The sequence below is a fragment of the Onychostruthus taczanowskii genome, unplaced genomic scaffold, assembly GCF_017590055.1.
Source record: "Onychostruthus taczanowskii isolate IOZ18803 unplaced genomic scaffold, ASM1759005v1 scaffold18, whole genome shotgun sequence".
Lineage (NCBI taxonomy): Eukaryota > Metazoa > Chordata > Aves > Passeriformes > Passeridae > Onychostruthus > Onychostruthus taczanowskii.
In genome coordinates this window covers 11955830-11977670 of record NW_024499017.1, presented here as the reverse complement: position 1 = coordinate 11977670, position 21841 = coordinate 11955830, and the positions used below count along the sequence as shown (strand labels likewise).

General features: G+C 62.0%; 1 protein-coding gene across 2 annotated transcripts in view; it reads left to right on the top strand.

Annotated features, from left to right (window-relative positions):
- Positions 1-21841, top strand: part of GSE1 (Gse1 coiled-coil protein) — a 98823-nt gene that overhangs the window by 70189 nt on the left and 6793 nt on the right. For both annotated transcript variants that reach the window (XM_041400614.1, XM_041400615.1), the window contains exons 3-9: positions 13541-13759; positions 16944-17143; positions 18387-18568; positions 18696-18893; positions 19048-19239; positions 19501-19811; positions 20188-20512. In XM_041400614.1, coding sequence (XP_041256548.1) covers positions 13541-13759; positions 16944-17143; positions 18387-18568; positions 18696-18893; positions 19048-19239; positions 19501-19811; positions 20188-20512 — 1627 coding nt within the window. The remainder of the gene's footprint in view (positions 1-13540; positions 13760-16943; positions 17144-18386; positions 18569-18695; positions 18894-19047; positions 19240-19500; positions 19812-20187; positions 20513-21841) is intronic.

The following is a 21841-nucleotide window of genomic DNA, read 5'->3' as shown; positions in this document are numbered from 1 at the left end:
CGGACGGACGGACGGACGGGCAGACGGACACCGGCTCGCAACCCCCGCGTGGGTCACCCTCCCCACGCCTCCATCCCCCTCCCCAGCGTGGGGGGAACCCCGCTGCACTGCTCAGGGGGTGCGTTCCCCGCCGCCGAGGGTCCCACCGCCTCTTCATCCTCCTCCTCCTCCTCCTCCTCCTCCTCGTCGCTGGCTTTTTGTGTGCCTGCGGTTGGCAGCTGGGGGCTCAGCGGCAGGAAAACCCCCGGGAAGGCGTCACGCGTGGCAGCCAGGCTCCTGCCCTGGCCCCGCCGGTGACAGCCGCCACCGCCACCCTCCGCCGGCGCCCTGGGCTCGCTGCTATTTCAATTTTTATTTTTCCTCCTCCCCCCACGCACTTGATTCCCCCCGCTCCTCCTCCTCCTCCTCCTCCTCCTCCTCCTTCTCCTCCTCCCCGCTCCACCGTATTTTTTCGCCTCTGGTTTATTTTTCCAACCCCCTCCGTGTGGCTTGGTGCTAATTTTTGGGGTTTTTTCTTTTTTTTTTTCTTTTTTATTTTTTTTTTCTTCTTGCTTCCTGACACATCCTCCTCACGTTGGCTCTTTTATTTTTATTTTTAATTTTTTTTTTTTTCTTCCTGGCTGCAATGGAACTGTAACATAAATCATGTTTGGGTTGAAACCACCTCTCTATTACTTACCAGGTAAGGCACCGAGCGATGCTGCCGCCAGCCCTCTGCACTCCCTCTCCCCCCACTCCGGGTTCTCCCCCGGGGTCTCCCCCAACCCGGGGACTCCCCTTTGTCCGCCCCAGCTAGAGGCAGCCAAGGGCGATTTGGGGGTGAACTTACTTTCTTCCAGCACCTTATAAGAGGTTTTGGGGTCGGGGGAAGCAGAGAGAGGGGGGAGCAGAGAGCCCTGGCGCGGCACTGCAGTGTTTTGGGGTGCGTGGATCCCCCTCTCTTCTCCTGCTGCCACTCCCTCACCCTGGGGGTTTCTGCCTCTCCCCGAGGAGCTGGGGGCGTTGTGGCCGAGGTGGGATGGGGAGAAATGTGGGATGTGCTGTGTTTTGGGGTGCCAGCCTTGTCACTGCGAGGGCACCGGGATTTGGGGCACCAAAGTTTGCTGTGCCACCCCAGCCGGCAGCTCCTGCCCCTTTGCTGCTGGTGAGGGAGGGGGATCCCCCCGGGGGGGTTTGGGGAGATCAGTGGGGTTGGGGTGTGAGCTCGGGGGTGCGCTGTCTGTGCTCAGGGTGAGTGTTTTGAGGGGGCTTTGGGGTGCTTGGGGGTGGGAGCTGGAGGTGCTCTGGGGTGTGTTTGGGGTACACTCCGAGGGTTCAGTCTTGGCACACTCGGGCTGTGAGCTCGGGCTGTGAGCTCAGGCTGTGATCTCGGGGTTCACGCTCGGGGTGCAGCCTCCGGATGCAGCCTCGGGCTGGGAGCCCCGGCCGTGAACTCGCGGCGCTGTCGGGGCGCGGGCTCAGGGCGCTCTCCCAGACTCGGGGAGCAGCGGCAGGGCCCTGTGCGGGGCTCGGTGCCCACGCGAGGCCGTTCCCCCGCGGATGGGTGTTCGTTTCAGGAAATGGCTTTGGCATGTGGCCGTTCTCACCGGAGCCAGCGGCTCTCCCAGCGCGCCTGCGCCCGAGCGCACGAAGGCGAGCCGGGAAGGGCGGCCGAGGGGCGCCGGGGTCCAACTGGGGGTCCCCCCACTCGGGGAGGGGTTGTGCTGTGACATCCTCTGCCAGCGCTGTGCCACGGTGGGGACACGGGTGACCTGCTTTCCTGTGGCACCCTGAGCGCTCCCACCCTGTTCCGACCTGCGCCCTCCTCCGTGCCGGTTATGGGGGTCCTGCTCCCCGTGTTCCCCCAAACACCATCGCCTCGCCTGCTCCTCGCACTTCTCCACTGCCTGCAGCAGCCCTGGGCGATTCCTGCCCGGCCTCAGAGCCGTCCTTTGCGGTGGGGACCCTCCGAGGGCTGCAGGTGCAGGGAGACGTGTTTGGGGTTGGCTTTTTTCCCCCTTAAATTCCATATTTAGCACGCGCCGGTCGAGCCGGGGTTCCCGGCGGCAGCTCCTGTTGCGTGAAACTTCTGGTTTTGCCGTTGTGGCTGCTGCACTAATTCCTGCGCCCTGGAAAACCCTGCTCCGGCCGGCTCCCCAGCCGCCGAGGAGGAGGGGGAGTAATAAAATCGGAGGAGAAAAGCAAGACGGAGAGGAACATGGAAGTGTCAGGCTGCGAGGTTTAAAGCAATTAGGGGGAATGGTGCTGGAGGCGCTGGCACGCAGCGGGATCGCTGGCGGCAGCTGCCGGGCGTTGGGAGATGCCGGTGGGCCAGGTCGGGTGGGAGCAGATGGAGACGGGAACCTTCCCCCCGCCCTGGGCTCGCGGGGCTGGTGGCGGTGACTCAGCGGCGCGAGTCCTGCTGGGGACTGTCACCGCCTCAGGGACTGCCTGCCCGTGGCCCGTGTCACACGCTCCTCCTCGGTGGCTTGTTCCCCAAGCTTGGCTGGCCTGAGATCCAGCCGGCTCCTCTGTGTCCCCTCTGGTCAGCAATGCTGCTGTCCCCTCTTGTCACTGATGCTCCTGTCCCCTGTGTCCCTCTGGTCACTGATGCTCTGTCCCTCTTGTCACCACTGCTGCTGTCCCCTTTTATCCCTCTGGTCACCTCACCAATGCTCCTGTCACCTCTGTGTCTCTGGTCACTGATGCTTCTGTGCCCTTTTATCCCTGTGGTCACGGATGCCTCTGTCCCCTCTACGCCTCTGCTCATGAGGCTGGATTTGTGCCACCGGGCTCAGCTGGTTGCCAGGGGACACTGGGCACTGTGGGGACCTGCCATCAGGCATCACTGAGAGCCAGGGCACGGAGAAGGGACCCTATTCCCTGCTGGTCCATATGGGAGCTGTGCCCAGGCTCATCCTCCCTGGGATAACGTGGATGCAGTTGTCACCCTACAGCCGGTGTCAGTGTCCCTGGGGGACACCACCCTCCTTTGGGGACAGCGGCACTCCTCGGGGACACAGCATCACCAGAGGGCCTGGCTGTTTGCTCCAACAGGCACAAGGGTGGCACCTGGATACACACAGCTTTTTGGGGACTCCCCCTCCCTGTGAGTGTCCCCAAATCCGGCAATCCCCCAGGTGCCGGCGGGGCCCTGGGGCTCCCCGGCGGGTGCCTGGCGTGCCGGGGAGGATGGCGGTGGGTGCCGGCAGCGGATGCTGCTGACTCAGGACCTTCCCAAATGGTTCCTATTTTTATGCCGGGGCCGGGAATATTTAGCCCCTGGATCAAAGCAGATGGAAGGAGCTGGGTGATGCCGCGTAAACACCCGCTCGGCGGGTGCCGCTGGCGCGAGCTGTGAGTCACCGGCGGCTCTCGGCAGCGCTGGGCGGGCACAGTCGCCCCCAGGCTGGGTTTGGGGTGCTCTGGGCTGAGCCCCACTCTTGGCATCCCCCCAGCTGGGTCTGGGGTTTGGGGATACCCTTCCTCATCCTCGCCGGGTGCGGGGTCGAGGGGTGCACGAGGAGGGGTTGGTGGGGTGCGGAGGGGGGCTGGGTGATGCCCAAGCCGTGTTGGGGTGCTGGGAAGTCCTCCTGCATTCCTCCCTTGCCCACCCCACCATCTTCCTCCTCCTCCTCCTCTCGCCAGTCCTAAATTCGGTCACCATGGCAACCATGTCAACCACTTTCCAGCTTCCCCGTGATGGTTTGAGGAGGGGAGGGGTGGAAGAGGGAAGCCAGGGGAAGGGGGGGACTGGGGGCATTGCTCGGAGCTCGGCGGGGGGGACGCATCCCAGATGGTTTTTTCCTGCTGGATCTTGTCTGGCAAGTGAGGCCAGTGCCAGCCCAACCTGTGCCAAGGGGTCAGGGGGTCCTGGCCTGGGGAGGGGGCTCCTTCACAGCCCCCCAGCTCTGAGTGGCTGGATGAGCACACTGAAAATCCGGTGCCTTTCTGCAGCCATCCTGCTCCTGCCATGGCCCTGCAGACACCCGGGATATCAGTAGCCACACAGCCAGGAGGGGGGTGAATTATTGCCCGACACCCCCTTTTTCCTTCCTTCTTCCTTTCCCACCCCCCTCCCCTCCGTAATCTCTTTATTCCCAGGCTAAACCCGGTTCCTGATGGTTTTACAGGCAGATTTCTCAGTAGCTATATAGGACAGGGTGCAAAGCCAAGTGTCTGGGTGGGTGGGTGGGTAACGCCAGCATTGGCATCACCCCACGGCAGGTGGGCTGCCCCCCAGGCACGGCTGTGCCAGCACAGGGCTGCCGGGAGAGAGGTGGAATCACCCCAGGGGGAATTTGTCTGGCGATTTGGGGCACCCCTGCCGTGATGCCACAGCCCTCCCTCCCTCCCGGCATCGCCGCGCCCCAATCCCCGGGCACCGCTCACCTCCAAACCCCCAAACGCACCGCGGGGTTTTGAGGGGGAGCAGGTGCTGCCTTTCTCTCCGGCGTGTCCCCCCCTTTTCCCTCGCCTTGGCAGCGGCTGTCGGCACCTGCCGGGATGCTCCTTGGCACGGCACCGCGGCACGTGCGCGGGCACCGCCGGCGGCAGCCGCGCTCGAGGCACCGGCGGTGGCAGCCGGGGGGGGGGGGGCGGGGCCAGCCCTGCCCCGAGCCTGGCAGCAGGAGCATCCCCTCCCTCTAATTTTATGACTGATTTTTAACTTTTATTTCCCAAACGCCGCGCTTAATTAAACCCAGGCGCCTCTCTCGCCGCGAGCCCCATGTGGGGGATTTATGACTCCAAACATTGACCCCCGCCGGAAAAAAACCCCTCTGACAGATTCTTCTCCCGGATTCAAAGTGGGGGTGACATTCCAAACACCCCCCCCTTCATCCCTTGCAAGATGCTCTGAGGGGGAAAGACGGCTGTGCTTCAGCATCCCCAAGCTTCCTCCTTCCCCCCTTCTTTTAATAATAATGCTTTAAAGATGTTTGACATCTGTAACAAACAGCTGGCATCCTGTTATGGAAGAATGTCCTTTTATTTCCGAGCAGGTTGAACTGTCATTAATAGTATAATTAGGTGATTATCGGCGTACAGCAGAAAACTGCTTAATTGCACAGCCAGCTTTCCGAGGATCCCAGCTCCTTTATTGCTGGATTTGTTTTAGCCGCCTGAATATTTTCTCACTGTTTTGTTGGGTTCGTTTGTTGGTTGGTTTTGTTGTTTTTTTGTTGGTTTTTTTTTTTTTTTTTTGCCACGTTGATGATTATTATTTTTTAATGCGTGTGACAGCTGGGGGAATGTGGCAGCACTGGGGGGGGACACACGCCAGCACTGGCACTCGTCCCCATGTGTCCCCCCCTCTTTCCAGGTCCCCAGGGGGTTTAGATTTAACCCCGTGTGTGCTGCAGTTGGGCAAAAGGGGTTAGAGGTGGCGTTTTGTGGGTGCAGCACCCATGGCTGGGAGCTGAGAGTTATTTAAGGGAATAAAGGAGAATCAAATGTCTTTGTTGGGCAGCAGAGCCGTGGCACCTGCTCGGAGGGCACCCATCACCCTGGGCAGCCTTCACCCATCCCTCCCTGCTGGGACCCTCCTTTTGGAGCTCCGTGTCAAACAAACGTGGTTCCTGCGCTGCTGTGGCTCCGTGGCCATCCCCTCCCTCATCCCTGTGCCCGGGATGTGTGGTTTTGGGGGCACAGCAGCTTTTTTGGCGCCTGCCAGACAATAGCGCTTTGTATCTCCCCCCCTCCCCACCCCCGGTGCCGCCAAACACACTTGTTAGCGCCGCAGCTTTGTGCTGTAAATTTCCATGGAGTAATTACGTCTTAATTTATGATAATCCCGGGCGGGCGGTGGAGGGGGGCAAGCTCCAGTCAAGTTTGGAAGTTGCCCGCCGGGGCCCGGGGTCCCCCGTGGCTCCTGAACTCCACGGTCGCCCATGAACTTCTCTCCATCCCGGTGGGTGGGGAGAGGAGCATCCCCGAGCCGGGAAAGGGATGTTCCTGGGGGGGGGCAACAGCGAGAGAAGCCCCCTGGGTTTGGGATTCGGTGTCACTTTGTAGGGCCGGAGCGTCCCCAGCGCCGTGTGTGCCATCCCAGCGGGCATCCAGGAGCTCGGGGTCACCCTGGGCTGGGTGTCCCGTCCTGTGTGTGTCCCAGAGCCGGCTCCCCCGGCAGGGAGGGAATCTCTGGCTTCCCCAAGGCCCTGGCAGCGCTCCGGCGTGGGGCCGGACCCTTCCCCCTTGCCGGCGCTGAATGGCTCATCCCGCCTTTGTCTGGAGGGCTTATTACCGGCAAAATAGAGGCTCTTTTCCCTCGGCCTTCCCAGCGGGCAAATTAGATGCTTTGGCAATTTGCGAGGAGGAGGATGGGAAGGGGAGGAAGGCTCTCATCACCCGGAAGGCGACTACAATGCCAGGCAGGGCGCTGGCATCTCTGGCACTGGTGTGGGAAAGGGAGAGGGGGGCTCCCAGTGTCCCCTGCAAAGCCACCACGGTGGGGATCCCATGGGATTTGGGGAGCTTCCCTGCACAGGGAGGTTTGGGGAATGCATGCCTGGTGTCAGTGAGCATTCATGCAGAGCTTGGAGGTGCTGGCATCCTGCTGCCCTGGCCTGTGGGCACCCTGTCCCCTGCTCCAGGGTGGGATTTATCCCTGGAGAGAGCTGAGAGCCGCGGGCTGTGCCCCCTGCACCTGCAGCCGGGTCCCCGTTGGGAGGCAGCGTGCACCCACTGACATTTGCCAAGCGTAAAAATTCAATTAATTCCAGCAGGCAGATTAAATATAAGTGAATTTTAATAATTTGCTCGAAAGGCTGAGGATTACTGTAGGCGAAAAGGAAAGATGCTGCTCGTGGGGGCACGGGCCGGCCTTCCCAGCACTGGCACATGGGATCACTGGTATTAATCACCCTAAATCCCGGCGTGGGAAGAGAGGAGGGTTCTGCTCCCCTTGCTGGGGTTTTGCTTGATCTTCCTTGCCATGAGGAGCGTGCTGGATCTGTCCCACCAGTGCTGGCAGCGTGTCCCCATCCCCAGCAGAGTCTGGCTGCAGGGACATCTCTGCTCCTTCAAACCTTCCTCCTTTTTTTGTGGGGCTCCATGGAAAAGGGAAACGCGCATCAAGGCGGCCCTGGTGACCCTGCAGGTGCTCCCGGGCTTGGAGAAATCCAAGGTCTTCCCAAGACCTCCACAACACCTCACAGCTCAGACGCAGGGCACCGACTGGGAGCAGATGGCGCTGGTATTGGGGAAATGAAAATCCACACAGCAAATTCGCTCTTTGCCAGGGATAATTTCTTATCCCAAGGTAAAACCTTCTCTCTGGCCCGTGCTGGGCCATCTGCACCACCAGAAACTTCTGGGGGATCCCGGGGGTGAAGGGGGGACCCCCATCCTGCCTGGACCCCCCCCCATCCTGCCCGGACCCCCTGCTCTGCAGCGGGATTGATGGAGATTGCCTGTGACCTTTGCTAGGACACGAGGAATTACCATTAATGCTCCTGTATTTCCGGACTTTGCGCCATCCATAAATCTCATATCAAGCCGGGCGGGTGGCGTAATCTGCCAGGCGGCGTTATTAATGCTCCTTATTAATACTCGTTATTAATGCCCGTTATTAGTACTCGTTATTAATACCTGTTATTAGCACCTGTTATTAATTGCCCCGATGCCTGGCATGAGCTGCCCCGTGGGTGGGGTAAGGGGTGGGGGCTGCACTGTGGAACCCCTCTCAGCATTTTGGGGTGCAGCTGGGGTGGATGCTGGGGAGTCCCTGGTGCCAGCAGAGTCACCCACCAGCAGCAGGGGTCCCCTGTGGGCACCCACCCCGTGATGGGGGCAGTTTTTGGCTGTGCTGCAAGGGGGTGGCACGAGGCATCTGCTCACCTTGTCCTGGCCCTTCCCAGCTGTGCCCTGCAGCCCCTTCCCTTGGCTGAGTCCTGGTCTCCCACCCTGCCTGCAGCCCCCTGGCCCTGCCTGCAGCCCCCTGCCCCTCTCTGCAGCCCCCCTGCCCTGCCCCTGCCCCTGCAGGACCTGCCCCATGCAAGACCCAGCCTGCGTGAAACTCTAATCTCCAATTTTATTCGCTCGGCTCCAGCCGATTTGCATAATCCACATAATCACCCTGGTTTTAATTGCCTACAACTCTGCAGAAAGATCATGTGGTTAAGTGGTAAATCATAATTAGATAAATAATTGGCTTGGCCGCAGCAAGCTGCTTTGTTATACCTGCCATCTGCTGGGCAAGGGATCCTGCGCCCAAAACAATGCGCTGCTGCTGCACGCCTGCGCCAGCCTGGGGACGTGGGGACGTGGGGACACGGGCATGTGGGCACGGGAGGGCAGCCTGGGTGTGCCAGGCATTGCCTGCTCTCGGGCTGTGCTGCGGCTGGTAGCACCGTGTAGGTTTTGGCAGCACCGTGTGGTGCCTGGCTCCGACCCAGGTGTTGTCCAGAGGCTCTGTGGAGTGCCCAGTGCTACTGGGCAGTGCCCTGTGGCATCTGGGAATGCCCAGTGCCACCTCCATGGGATACCCAGCAGCACTGTGCAATGCCCAGTGGCACCAGGGAGTGCCCAGTGGCACCATTTAGTGCTACTGTGCTGTGCCTGGCAGCACCAAACAATGCCTGGCAGGGCCATTAAGTGCCCATCAGGGCAGTGCCCAGCTCTCTCTCAGGCAATTCCCAGCATCCCAGTGCAGTGCCCAGTCTCTCCAGGCAATTCCCAGCATCCCAGTGCAGTGCCCAGTCTCTCCAGGTGATGCCTGGCAGCCCCATGGAGTGCCCAGTGCCCCACAAAGCCGCTGAGCCCCAGAAGACACCAGGGTGAAGGGGTGAGGGCTGCACCCTGCTTCCCCCAAAGCAGAGGGATCCTCAGCAGACAGCTGGCACCTGGACCTGGGCATCAGGAGCCAAGAGGAGCTGCCAGCCCAACCCTGAATTTGCAGAGGGGAGTTCAGGGCCCAGCAGCACCCTTGGGGCACAGGGGCTTGATTTTCCAAGCTCCCAGCTTCAAAACAGGGCAGAAACAGGGGAGAAAGTTGCTTTAAAGTGATTTTTTCCCCGGCTCGATCTCCTGGGGGCTGAAAAGGCTCCCAGGGCTGCTTGGCTGGGCACGGGAAGGTTGGGAAGGGAGAGAAACCAGCCGGCATCGCTCCATCCCCAGCGCTGCGCCCTCCAAACGAGCTCTTATTAGTTTGCTTGTTGTCGTTTGCCAGATCAATGGTCCATGGAGGAGTGATCGATGGAGGCCCAGCCTCCAGGATAACAGTGCCGGATGCTCTGTGCCGTGCCAGGCTCCACAGGGAGCCCCAAATCCCACCCAAGGTGCTTCTCACCATGGGGAACCCGTCCAGGCCCCTCCAAGGGGATGGGGGATGTTCTCAGGACGGGCCCTGAGCACCCTAAAATTGGACAGAGGCCGCTCCTGCATCTCTCTGCGCCTGGGGACACTTGGGGACACCAAGCCCGGCCACCTCCCCTCATTTCAGCTTGTGCTGGGAAGGGGGGAGGGAGGGCAGGAGCACGGGCTCGGATCGATCAATTAATTAATTAATGGAGCATGTTGGAGGTGCGGCGGCAGAGCTGCTCTAATGAGGGGTGAAAAACGTGCGGCGGCTCGGCAGGGCATCGCCGGGAGAGGAGCTGGCCACCTCTGCCTGTCCCCTGCCTGTCCCCTGCCCGCGGGGGTGACACGGGGGGGTGACAGGGCACGCGCTGGCCCTGGCCCCCTGCCCTCCATCCTGGGGCTCTGCCCGCCGCGTTCGGGCAGAGGGGAGGGGGGCTGACAATGCGAGGCCATTAGCATTGAAAATCCATGCAGAGCAGCTGTTCCTGCTTGGAATGTGCAGCTGGATGCGGCTCCGGAGTGGGAGCAGAGGCGCTGAGAGAGGGGGGAAAGGCTGAGGGGGGACCTCATCACCCCAGATCCCTCGGGAAACCATCGGCAGTCGGCGTGGTGGAGCCTTCCAGAGGGCTTGGCCAAGTGGGCTCCGTCCCAGCTGCGGTGCTGCGGGGTGGGTGCGGATCCATCCCGGGGGAGGAGGATGCAGGATGCTCTCTCTGTCTCTCCCCACTCCCTCGGCTTCCCGCCGCACTGGGTTTTTTTCCGCTCCATTTGCCAGGGGCTGGAGCTGCTGCCTGATCGTATTTGGTAATAAATTATTAGTTCCAGCACTTGGGAGCCCGGCAGCTCAAAATAGCTGCTGTAAGAGCGGGCGGCTGGTGCAGGTCGAGTTCAATGGCAATCTGCTCCCAAGGGCACTCCACGCTCATTAGAGGCCTTTCAAGGTGCTGGGAAGGGGGCAATCGGGAGCCAAGGTGCTAAACCTGCCCACTTCCCGTTTCCCGACAGCGGTACCCCGCGCCCAGGGGTTTTAGGGTGCTGGGAGCCCGTCCCTGCCCCTCGCTGCCCGCTCCTGCCTGCCCGCAGCGGCTGCCAAGGGGTTTTATTTGTCTCCAGCCCCACCAGGCAGCCAGACTGGTTCTGCTCTCGCTGCCGGAGGAGGCTCCCGCTGCCAAAAAACCCGCCAGCATCATCAGGAGCAGATGGAGAGAACATGGCACGCTCCCAGCTCCCGGCTCCCAGCCCTGAGCCGGGGATGCGGGGGCTCGGGGGGGCGGCAGCGCCGCTCCAGGAGCCGGGGCTGGGGGCTCCTGTGCCATGGGAGATGCCAGCCCCGTGTGTGGCGCTGCGGGAAGGGTGAGGGGAGCGTGGCATGACCCTGCCATCCCCGCTCCTCCTCCTCTGGCTGCTCCGCGGGCAGGCGGCCAGCGGGCACCGGGAATGCCAGACACTCCCTGTGCTGCTGTGCCCGGGCACATGCTGTGGGAGGGACGGGGACAGGGTGACACATCGCCTGCTCCCTGCTCCCCAACCTCCCCCTGGTGGCCTCAGCGGGGGGACCCAGGTGTCCTCACACCCCCTGCCTTGGTGTCTGTGGTCCCAGGGAGGGGTACATGGGAGTGCCAGCCTTGTACCCACACAGGGCTGGGGACAGTGGAGGGACAGCCTGTCCCGTTTTGGGGTTCCTCTCCCCGCCCTGGTGAGGCAACCGCTGCCATGACCCCGGGCTGCTCCAGGCACCAAACTTGACCTGTTTTTCCACACGGATCTGCCTGCTGAGAGAAGCAGCCGGGGAGGGGCAGAGCTGGGGGGGCCCCACCTCACCGTGGGGCGTCACGGCGTCCCCAGCCACCCGCAGGGGTGAGCGGCACCCACGCTGTGCCGGCGATGGGGTGCCGGAGGGATGGGGGAACGCAGCGCGGCAGCCCCACATCCTATCCCACCTCCCATCCCATCCCATCCCATCCCATCCCCGTGTGGATGCTCCCCCCCAGCCAGCTCACCGTGCCTCAGTTTCCCCAGCTGGCAGCTGTCCCGCAGCACAGCCCAGGGACGCCCGGACAGACGGACGCCGGCGCCGGCGGGGCACGGCGGGTGAGCGGCGCTGCTCGGGCCCCAGCCGGGGCGGAGGCGCCGATTTTATCACCGGGAGGGAGCGGCAGAACTGGTTTGGAGCGCGGCTGGGGCAGCGGCACAGCTCAGCCCGGGGGCAGGAGAGCTCCCCGCTGCTCGCTGCCCCGGCCACTCGCCCGCTCCCGGCTGCCCTGCGCTCGCCTGGCAAATCCCATCGGGATCAGGAGCTGGCCGGGAGGCGTTTGGGATCAGCTGAGCATCACACGGGTGATGCCCTGCCGCCAGCCCCGTGCCCGTGTGCCAGCCTGCTGATCCCTGGTGATGGTTGGAAAAGCGTCTCCAGGCCTGGATTGGGGCTGGAAGTGGGGGTTGTGGTGGGGGGGGAGCTGGGGGGCACTGGGAAGTGTTTGGGGTTGTGCCTGGAGGCTGTGGGGCAGTGCCTGGGGATGCAGGATTGTGCCTGGTGGATGTGGGGCAGTGCCTGGGGGATGCAGGGCAGTGCCAAGGGGATGCAGGATTGTGCCTGGGGATGTGGGGCAGTGCCTGGGGATGCAGGATTGTGCCTGGTGGGTGTGGGGCAGTGCCTGGGGGATGCAGGGCAGTGCCAAGGGGATGCAGGATTGTGCCTGGGGATGCCAGGCAGTGCCTGGGGATGCAGGATTGTGCCTGGTGGATGTGGGGCAGTGCCTGGGGGATGCAGGGCAGTGCCAAGAGGATGCCAGGCAGTGCCTGGGGAATGTGGGGCAGTGCCTGGTGGATGTGGGGCAATGCTCAGGAGGTGCATGGGAGCTGCAGGCTGTGCCTGGAGTGCCGTGTCCCCTTTGGATGGTGCGTGGGCGCCTGGTGCTGCAGGCAGATCGCTCTGGGGGGGCACCGAGCCCTCGCCCGGGGCTGGAGCAGAGCCCGGGGGTGCCAGCGCGGAGCCCGGGGGTGCCGGGGCCAGGCTGGCGTGGCGGGTTGGCTTCCCAGCTGTTCTGGTAATGAATTTACATGAGCCGAGCGTGTCGACAAGGCGGCAGTCAATGGCTGAGAGCACCGGAGTTAATAAATGCTTGTATAATGAGGGCAGAGGGGAGCGCGCCGCCGCGCCGGCCGCCTCTCCTGGGGCCGGGGGGCAAAGATTAATCAACGCTGAGTGCCCCCCGTGCCCCCCCCGGCTCCCGAGGAGCCAGCCGTGCTCCCTGGCCATCCGCTGCCACGGGATGCTCCGGGGATGCTCCATCCACCCTCTGCAGTGGATGCTCCAGGTGTTCAATGCCTGGAGCTGCCTCCAGGCCCGCTGGGAGTTGGGGGCTGCCCCACGACCCCCCNGCCGGGCTAATTTTAGGCTGGTGTTAATGAAGCTGCTGGGTGAAGTCTATTTTAAGGCCCCACTGCATCAGCAGTTGCTGTTTTGGGAGGTGGAGAGCCCTGGAGCAATTGGTGTGACAGCTGGGGGGGCTCGGGGGGGGCTGCACCCTCCTGCTCAGCACCTGAGCCTCACTTTTGGGGTCACTGTGCCCTTTAGGACCGCAGTACTTTGGGGTGCAGTGGTGGAGATTTGGGGCGTGAGGATAAGAGATGCAATATTGGGGTTTTGCGGGGTGCAGTGCTGGGGATCCAGGGATGCAATATTGGGGTTTTGGGGGGTGCAGTGCTGGGAATTTGGGGGATGCAGTGCTGGGGATCCAGGGATATGTTATTGGGGATTTGAGGGTGCAGTGCTGAATGCCCAGGGATGAAATATTGTTAATCCTGGGATGCAGCAGTGGGGATTTGGGAGTGCAGTACTGGGAGTCCAGGGATGCAATACTGGGGAATTAGAGGTGCAGTAGTGGGGATTTGAGTGTGCAGTGGCTGGATTTGGGGGTGCAGTAATGGCAGTAAGGGGTGCAGCAGGGGTGCTTTGGGTTTTGGCAGCACCAAGCGAGTCAGGGGACTGCGCCTCTCCCCACTACCTGCATTGGGATGCTGAAGTCCCCGTGTCCCCCAAAACACCCTGCAGAGCTCTGCTGAGCCCTCCTGCTCCATTATCCTGGGGTTCAGTGGGACTGTGGAGTGCTGGGACACGGTTCCCCCGGCATTGCCTGACCTCGGGGGTGCATTTTGGGGTGGGATGATGAGCTAGAGGAAAGGAGCTGGTGGTCCCACCTCCTGGTGGAAACTGAGGATCCCATCCCCACGTGTCTAACCCGCTCCCTCTTTTCCACAGGCATGAGCCATGAGCCGAAGTCGCCGTCGCTAGGAATGCTCTCCACGGCCACCCGCACCACCGCCACCGTGAGCCCCCTGACCCCGTCGCCCCTGAACGGCTCCATCGTCCCCAATGGCAGCCCCGCCGCCAGCAGCACTTTGTCCGTCCAGGCAGCACCTTCCTCCAGCTTCGCCGCCGCGCTCCGCAAGCTCGCCAAGCAAGCCGAGGAGCCCAGAGGTGGGGACAGCCACAGGGGACAGGGACGGGGCGGTGACAAACGCTGCTGCCTTTCCCAGGGGCTGGAGCTGCTGTTTTCCTGCCGTTCCCCCCACCTTTTGCTGGTGTTGTTGTGTCTCGAGGAGGCAGTTTGGGAGTTCAGTTCGTCCGGGGTAATGCGAGTGCTGTATCTCTGTGCCCTGGGAGAGCACAGCGTGGCAGGGACCAGCCCTGCGCCCTTTCTCCAGGGCTTCCCCAAATTTGCTACTTCCCCGGCCAAATTTCCCAACTGAGCAGCCCCAGGGGGTGCTCAGCCCTTGTCACCCACATCCTCCATCACACCCCCCCTCTCTGTTTGGGGGTGGGGTGTGAGCTGCTTCTGGAGCACCCCGAGGTTCCCCCTGCCACAGGGAGCATGTCCCATGGGAATTGCTAGGGCTTCCACACCCAGATGAGGAGACAGCCAGTCCCCAGACTGGGAAGTGTTTCAGGAGACTGCTGGTGTCACCAATTTTGGATGAAATAATCTCTATCCCTGCTGTTTGCATCCGTGGGTGCTCCCCTTGGATCATGGCCCCTGGGCACTTTGATCCCTGGAAAACACACCCAACCCCTTTGCAAGATGTTTTTTGCAAAGTCTTTTTGGAAGACCCTCTTTAAAAGTCCCCTTTGGCACCATCTTTTCCCCAAGACCCCTTTTGCAAGGCTCTTTTTGGAAAATCCCTTTTGGAAGCACCCTCTACAAAACCCTCCTTGCAGCCCAAAAATCTCTGGCACAGCCATGACCTGAAGCATCAGCTGCTCCCAAGGAAACGTGTGGGGATACCAGGTCCCTGTAACTCTGAGGGAACCAGGTCTTGGTGGTGCTTCATCCTCACTGGAAGCTCCTGGTTTTTCCCAGCTGCTTCCTCTGGAGCCCATCTGCTTCCTTTGGAGCGACTATTGAATTTGGGGAATTATTTTGCTTTTTTCCCCCTCACACCCCACAGCTTGTGCCCTCCCTGTGCTGCTCAGCCCATCCCAAGGGACATCAGCAGGTTTGGGCATGGATTTTGTGGCACTGGAGAGAAGCAGCCACGTTCCCTTTGGATTTCCCCTTAACACCTGCATGGTTTGTTTGCAAAAACCCCTTCCTCACCCATTTGGGTGCCTCACGTGGCCCATCCCAGAGGTTTTTGATCCGTGTGGGTTTGGCTGTGTGTTGGGAAGGGGGTTTTTCTCCTTGCTGTGGTTTTTAGCACCAGGAAACTAATTGCCTTTCCCTGAAATCCTCACCCACTTCCCACAAAGGGAGATGCTCTCTCCACTTCCCTTCCCACCTCGGGAGGTGCTCTGCTGTGGCAGATGCCGGATCCATGCAGGATCACTGGTTTTATTCCAGCTTTATAGGCTCACAGGTGTGCTGGCACATCCCTAGGGATACCCTGCTGCTCCACAGCATCCCAAACTGTCAAGGCTCATCCTGACCCACCCCTTCCCAGCAAAGCCCCTCAAAGCCACCGCCTGCCCGGGGGCTGCTGCCTCTTGTCCCGCCCGGGGCTGTCCGCAGGGTGGGTTTGATTCCAGCCCTCCCTCCCTTCTCTTTTCCCAGCTCTCCGTCAGGGTCTCAGCTGTTAATTACATTTGCCTGTCAGCCCGGGCTGCTAATCTGCTATCGCCGAGCGGGAAGCGGGAGGTCAGAAAACAAAGGTGACACCATCACACTGTGCCTCTTGTCATCTCCAATCCAGATTAGTTTCATTGACTAACTCCTGGCTGAATACCACCAGTTAATTATAACGATCACAAACCCTCCCGTTTAAAGCCACACAGCGAGAATTAAGGTTCTGAAGTAAGACTTTAGCTTCATTAATTGCCGGGCTCATTGTGATGGTATTGATTGTTAACGCTATCGCGTGGTGAGTAATGGCTTCCCAGCTCAGAGGGGATTAGGCTGCTAATTGTTGTTGGCCTTGCGCTGACAAGATAGACTTCAGTGGGTGTCAAATCGGCCTCCTTTGTCGGGGACAGCCTTTCTCCTTCCCCCAGCCATGCTGCTCTTCAAATGAAAGCGATTCGGAGCGACTCGGGAATAATTAATCAGGGAGGGCGGCCGGCAGCGGGATGCTCCTCCTGGCCTCTGCTCTGCTGAGCATCCTTCCCACAGAGCGTCCTTCTGGAGCATCCTTCCCACCCTGCGGCCCTCCTGCTGCCCGGGGATGCTCCTGCTGCCCTCGGCATTCCCAGCCCCTGGCTCCCTGCTGGTGGTGTGTGGCCTGAGGAGAGGCAGGGGGTGAGGTGGGCTCAGGGTGGGGAGCTGCTGGCACGCTCTGGGAGCGGCTGCTGTGCCCACGGGACACACTCAGGGGAGTGGCCTTGCACACCGGGGAGCTGAGGGGACACCCTGCACCCTCAGGCCTCTCTCTGTGCCCTGCTCACTGCCTGGGAGCATCGCTGTCACCCCATCCTGTGACCACAGCCCACTCCTCCCTCTCCAACAGCTGATCCCCGCTGGCATGTTGGAATCTCCCTCCGACCCAGACTGTGGGAGCAGAGTTTGGGGGTTCAGAGCCCCCCAGGCTGCCCAGATGGGTTTGAGGAATGGGAATTGTTCAGTGGAGCAGACACCTGCTCCCTGTGCCCCAGTTAAATGTGGAATTTGTATTTCTCTGCTTTTCCTGTTCTCCACTTTCACTCCGTTTCTGTTTTCCCTTTGGAAATATGGCCAGCATCCCTGGGGTGGGGATAACTTAAAGAACAGATGTATTATGCAAATGAAACCAAAGCCTTGCCCAAGGGTTTCAGGGAGTCACTCCTTCATCCCAGTGTCTCCAGAGGCCCTGGCCTGTTCGTGACAGCTTCTGCAGCTGGATTAAGGAGTCTCTGGGTCTGCCTTGGGAAGATGGGGCCGGCATCACATCGGTGTCACTTGTGCCAAGGGGCTCTGTGGGGCTTTGGCAGTCCCTGTTAGGTGGGAGCAAGAGGCTGCCCCATCCCACCGTGCTGGGTGGAGCCTTTGGCACCACTGGGAACTTCTGGGATGGGAGAATGGGGGACCTCCTCCACTTCGGGAATGTCCCAGGATGCTGAACGCCCTAAGTGCATCCCAGCCCTGCTCCCTGCAGTGAGGCATCCTGTCAAAAACAGCTCCAGCTCCTTCCTAGGGTGGCTTCATCCAGTTAACTGCCTTTTTCCTAACTTATTTCAATCCCTGACTGAATTCCAGGGTCCTCACTGAGCAGCGAGTCGTCCCCAGTGTCCTCACCAGCCACCAACCACAGCTCCCCTGCCAGCACGCCCAAGCGTGGCCCCATGGGCCCCATCATCGTGCCCCCGGGGGGGCACAGCGTGCCCAGCACGCCGCCCGTCGTCACCATCGCCCCCACCAAGACGGTCAACGGGGTCTGGAGGAGCGAGGGCAGACAGGTATGGCTGAGTCTGGGGGTTGCCCAGCCCCCCCTGAAGGATGGAGGGTATGGGATGGCTCCCAAGGGGTCGCTGGGCTGCACACATTTGGTCCCTTCCCCGAGCTGGCGTTGTCACCGGGGCTGCCATCCGGAGGGGAGGGCAAGGAAGGAGGAGGAGGAGGAGGAGGGGTGGGGGGAGAGCAGCTAATTAAGAAGCATCGTTAGTGGTTCTCCTCTCCTCCGCATGCTACAAGCAGATTCCCGGGGGGATTATGCCACTTGGAAAGACTAATTAAACCACAAAGAGAGGCGAGGGTAGGGGATGAGAAACGCCGGGGGCGAGAGGGGGGGAAGTGAATGGAACCGGGATCCCCGGGAGGGGTGTGTGGGGTGTCGGGGTGCTCCCCAGCCCCGTGTCCCCCCCGGTGTTGGGGTTAACCGAGGGTGGGGATGTCTGGCAGAGCCACGCTGGCAGTGGTGCCCCAGCGGGGAGGTAATTAGAGCAGAGCCTGGCACGCACAATGGGGGACACTGCACCCTTTGTGGTGACCTTGGGGCTGGCCCTGCCCTGGAGGGATGGGATGAGGTGGGAGGGATGCATGGCTGGGGTATGCTGTGGGTGCCACCATCCTCCTCCTCCTCCTCTGCTGCTGAATGGACAAAATGTGATGAAAAATAATAATTTTTAAACCAAGTCTTGCCTTGTTGGGGGGGTCGCCCCACTAATTGTCAGATCCCGTGGGGTCTCTTGTCACCCCAAGTTGTTTCCCCTTGCTAGGGGTCCCTCCCCAGCTGGAGGGAGTGACCTTCCTGCAGACACCAGGGCTGGAAGCTGATGGAAAGCAGCTGAGGCCCTGTGGGAGGGTGCTGATGCCAGGGGGGTGCCGGGGGCATTGTGGGCTGACCCCTGGGTTATGGCCCTTATCAAAGGCCGTGTCACTCCTCCCCGGATGATTAATAGCTCAGGAGAACAAAGCAGCCATAAATCTCCAGGCAGGTAATGGGTGTCCTGCCCTCAGCTCTGCCCTGCCTTCAGCACCTCCTTTCCCACTGGGGCCCCCCGGTGCAGCCTCCTGCAGCCTCCCAGCCCTCCAGCTGCCCTTCCAAAACCTGCATGCAGGAGATGCCCTGGTGGATGAATCTTTCCCTGGGTACTGGTGCCAGTCAGGGCATGCTGGGGACCTACTGAGGGTCTTGGGGTGGGCACACAGCAGGGATTCCCCATCCCCTGCTGTGCCCTGATGCCCATCTCGGCTTTGCAGCAGGAAGCAGGGTCACGAGGCAGCAGCAGCAGTGCCGGCCGCGAGCGCCTCATCTCGGAGCCCCCCCTGACGCAGGAGAAGGCAGGGGGTCCCACTGTCCCCTCCCACCTCCTGGGGACACCCTACTCCTTCGGGCTGCCCCCCAGCTCCGTGGTCCAGGACTCCCGCTTCCCTCCTCTCAAGTGAGTCTGCTCGGATCGGACGGGAGCAGGGTGAGGGTGTCCCCTGCGAGCTCTGGTCCCACCCTGGGGGAGGTGACATCTCCCCGGGGGGACAGGGAGGGATGGTCACCATCTCCTTGCCCCCCAGCCTGCAGCGGCCGGTCCACCACGTGGTGCCTCCCAGCGCGGTGACCGAGGATTACCTGCGGAGCTTCCGTCCCTACCACACGGCCGAGGATCTCCGCATGTCCTCGCTGCCGCCCCTCGGCCTCGACCCGGCCACTGCCGCCGCCTACTACCACCCCAGCTACCTGACACATCACCCCTTCCCTCATCCTGCCTTCAGGTGGGCACCTCCGAGCCTTGGGATCCCTGGGAGGTACCGCTGGATGAGCTTTGGGGTGTTGGGAGCACTGAGGGCGTTTTGGGGCTCTCCATCACAGCTCCTGGCAGGGGAACTGGGAGGTTCTTTGCCCGTCTGAGCATTCCTGTCTCCCCAGGATGGATGAGTCGTACTGCCTGTCGGCACTGAGGTCCCCCTTCTACCCGCTGCCAGCGCCGGGCTCGCTGCCCCCCCTGCACCCCTCGGCCATGCACCTGCACCTCTCGGGGGTCCGGTACCCCCCCGAGCTCTCCCACTCCTCCCTGTCCGCCCTGCAGTCCGAGCGCATCTCCAGCCTCGCCGCCGAGAGGTACGGGATGCTGGGGGCGTGGATGGGGAGCTCCAAAGGATGCTGACAGAGGACCAGGGGTGGTTTTGGGGTGCTCTAGGAATGCTGGCAGGTGACTAGGGATTTGGGAGTGCCGCAGAGGGTGCTGGCAGGCGCCCAGGAATTGTTTGGGAGGTTCAAGGGTGTTCCAGGGGATGCCGACAGGCATCCAGGGTTGATTTTAGGGGTGCTCCAAGGGGGATGTTTGGGGTTGGTGCTTTTGGTTTTGTTTTTTCTCTGCAGGCTGCAGATGGACGAGGAGCTGCGGCAGAGGGAGCGGGAGCGGGAGAAGGAGCGGGAGCGAGAAGCCGACCGGGAGCGGGAGAAGGAGCGCGAGCGGGAGCGGGAGCGGGAGAAGGAGCTGGAGCGCGAGCGGGAAAAGGAGCGGGAACGGGAGCTGGAGAGGCAGCGGGAGCGTGCCCGGGAGAAGGAGCTGAGCATGGTGAAAGCCATGGAGGGGCCCTTCCTCCCCGTGGCGGAGCTGCACGGGCTGCGGGGGCACCCGGCCGAGGAGCGGGGCAAGCCGGTGGAGCCGCTGGCAGCCAGCAGAGCAGGTAACGCCCGCCTTCCAGAGCTTGCCTCGCTCCCCTCTCCCCTCCAGATGGCAAAGCTGAGGGGGTCGGTGGCCCCGGGAGGTGGCTGGGGACGGGGATGGGCTGTCCTGGCTGCCAGATTGCTTTGCCAGGAGCCCAGCTGCGGCAGCTCGGAGCGGCGGCGCGGTGCCTTGTGCCATCTGACTCGGGCTGGCCTGGCACCGTGCCCGGTGTGTGCCAGGCAGCTGGGCTGGCAGCGAGCGGGCAGCCCTTGAGCTGAGCTCTTCCCGGTGGCTGCCCCACAGCTCCGGGTCTCTCCCACCCACAGGGATGCTCACCCCAAAATCCCCCTGCTCTTCCACACCCTGACTCTCCATCACCCCTTTTTCCACCGCAGACAAACTCAAGGACTCGGTGCTGCCCACGCCAAAGCCCATCCAGCACCCTCTGCACCCGCCGCCGGGCTCCCACCACCCCGTGCCCAGCCTCATCCCCAACCACAGCGTGTTCCCTCTGCCCGGGAGCAGCGCGGCCACGGCGCTGCTCATCCAGCGCACCAACGAGGAGGAGAAGTGGCTGGCCCGGCAGCGCCGGCTGCGCCAGGAGAAGGAGGATCGGCAATCCCAGGTCTCGGAGTTCCGGCAGCAAGTGCTGGAGCAGCACCTGGACATCGGGCGTGCCCCCAGCCAGGCTGAGCCCGAGCACCGGCCCGAGCACCCCAGGTAGGGATGCTGCCATCCCTGCTCCAGGGATAGAGCTTTCCCCCAAAACTGAGCTGTGTTTTCCCGTGTCACTGCTGTCCTTGCGGGAATATCTGTATCTTAGCTGGAGAGGGACTTTGGACAAGGGAAAGGAGTGATAGGACAAGGGGAATGTCTTTATATAGAAAGAGGGCAGGGTTATATGGGATATTCTTCCCTGTGAGGGTGGCGGGGCCCTGGCACAGGTTGTCCCGAGAAGCTGTGGCTGCCTCTGGATCCCTGGAAGTGTCCAAAGCCAGGTTGGACAGGGCTTTGAGCAATCTGGTCTTGTGGAAGGTGTCCCTGTCCATGGCAGGGGCTGGAATAGGATGATCTTTAAGGTCCCTTCCTCCCACACCATTCCATGATGCCATGATGTAATGATTTACAGGATTCCCCCCCCCAATCTGTGGCTGTGCCCACCCCGTTACCCACCTCTGCCCCCCATCAGGCATCCACCACCCCTCGGCCGTGCCCCTCGCACATCCCATGAGCCGAAGCCACGGTGCCTGGCCGGTGCCAGCGGGTTCCTGCCACACGGTGCCAGCCAGGCCGGCTGTGCTGGCAGCGCCAGGCATTCCTGGTGCCCGACATCTGCGCGGCGGCAGGCGCCGAGCCCGGGAGGTGGCCCGGGGCCAGCAGCGAGTGGCCAGGTGCTGCCCAGCCACCAGCACCACTAATTGCAGCTCCCCCCTCCCAGGCAGTGGGGCTGGGCGGTGGATGCCTCGTTTGGGGGGCACCTGTGCCGAGCCTGGGCAGTTTGGGGGGCAGCGGAGCGTGCCCACACCCCCGGATTGATTGACAGGGCCTTGCTCGCCCCCGTGGCTGAGCACTTAAGCGGTGCAGGCTCATCCAGCCAGCTCTGCCGCCTGCTCCCTTTGTTATTTTTGGGTATCCAGGGGATTAGCGCGGCTCATCGAGGATAATAAGGAGCGGATCACGGGGCGGCACAAAGGCGAGCGCCCGCCGCAGGCTCCCTTCCCCATCCGCTCCTCCCGCCCCAAACCGGAGAGGAGACAGCAAGGTCACCCCCAGACACCTGCAGCTGGGGACATTCCATCCCCATCCTTTTCCTGCATCCAGTGGGGCGGGAAAGGGATGGATCCCGGGGGGCAGGCGGTGCTCCCCGCCGGTGGTGACTCCATGGCGGCGCTGGGCTGAACTCGCTGCTCCGCGCGCGGAGCTCTGGGGCGCTGGAGCGGAAAAGTGTTAAATGCACAGCTTGGGCACATGAAATATTTATCCTGCAAACGGGCTGGCTCCGGCTCCTGCTGTCAGAGGAGGGCTGTGCCGGGGTGCTGCCCTCGCCAC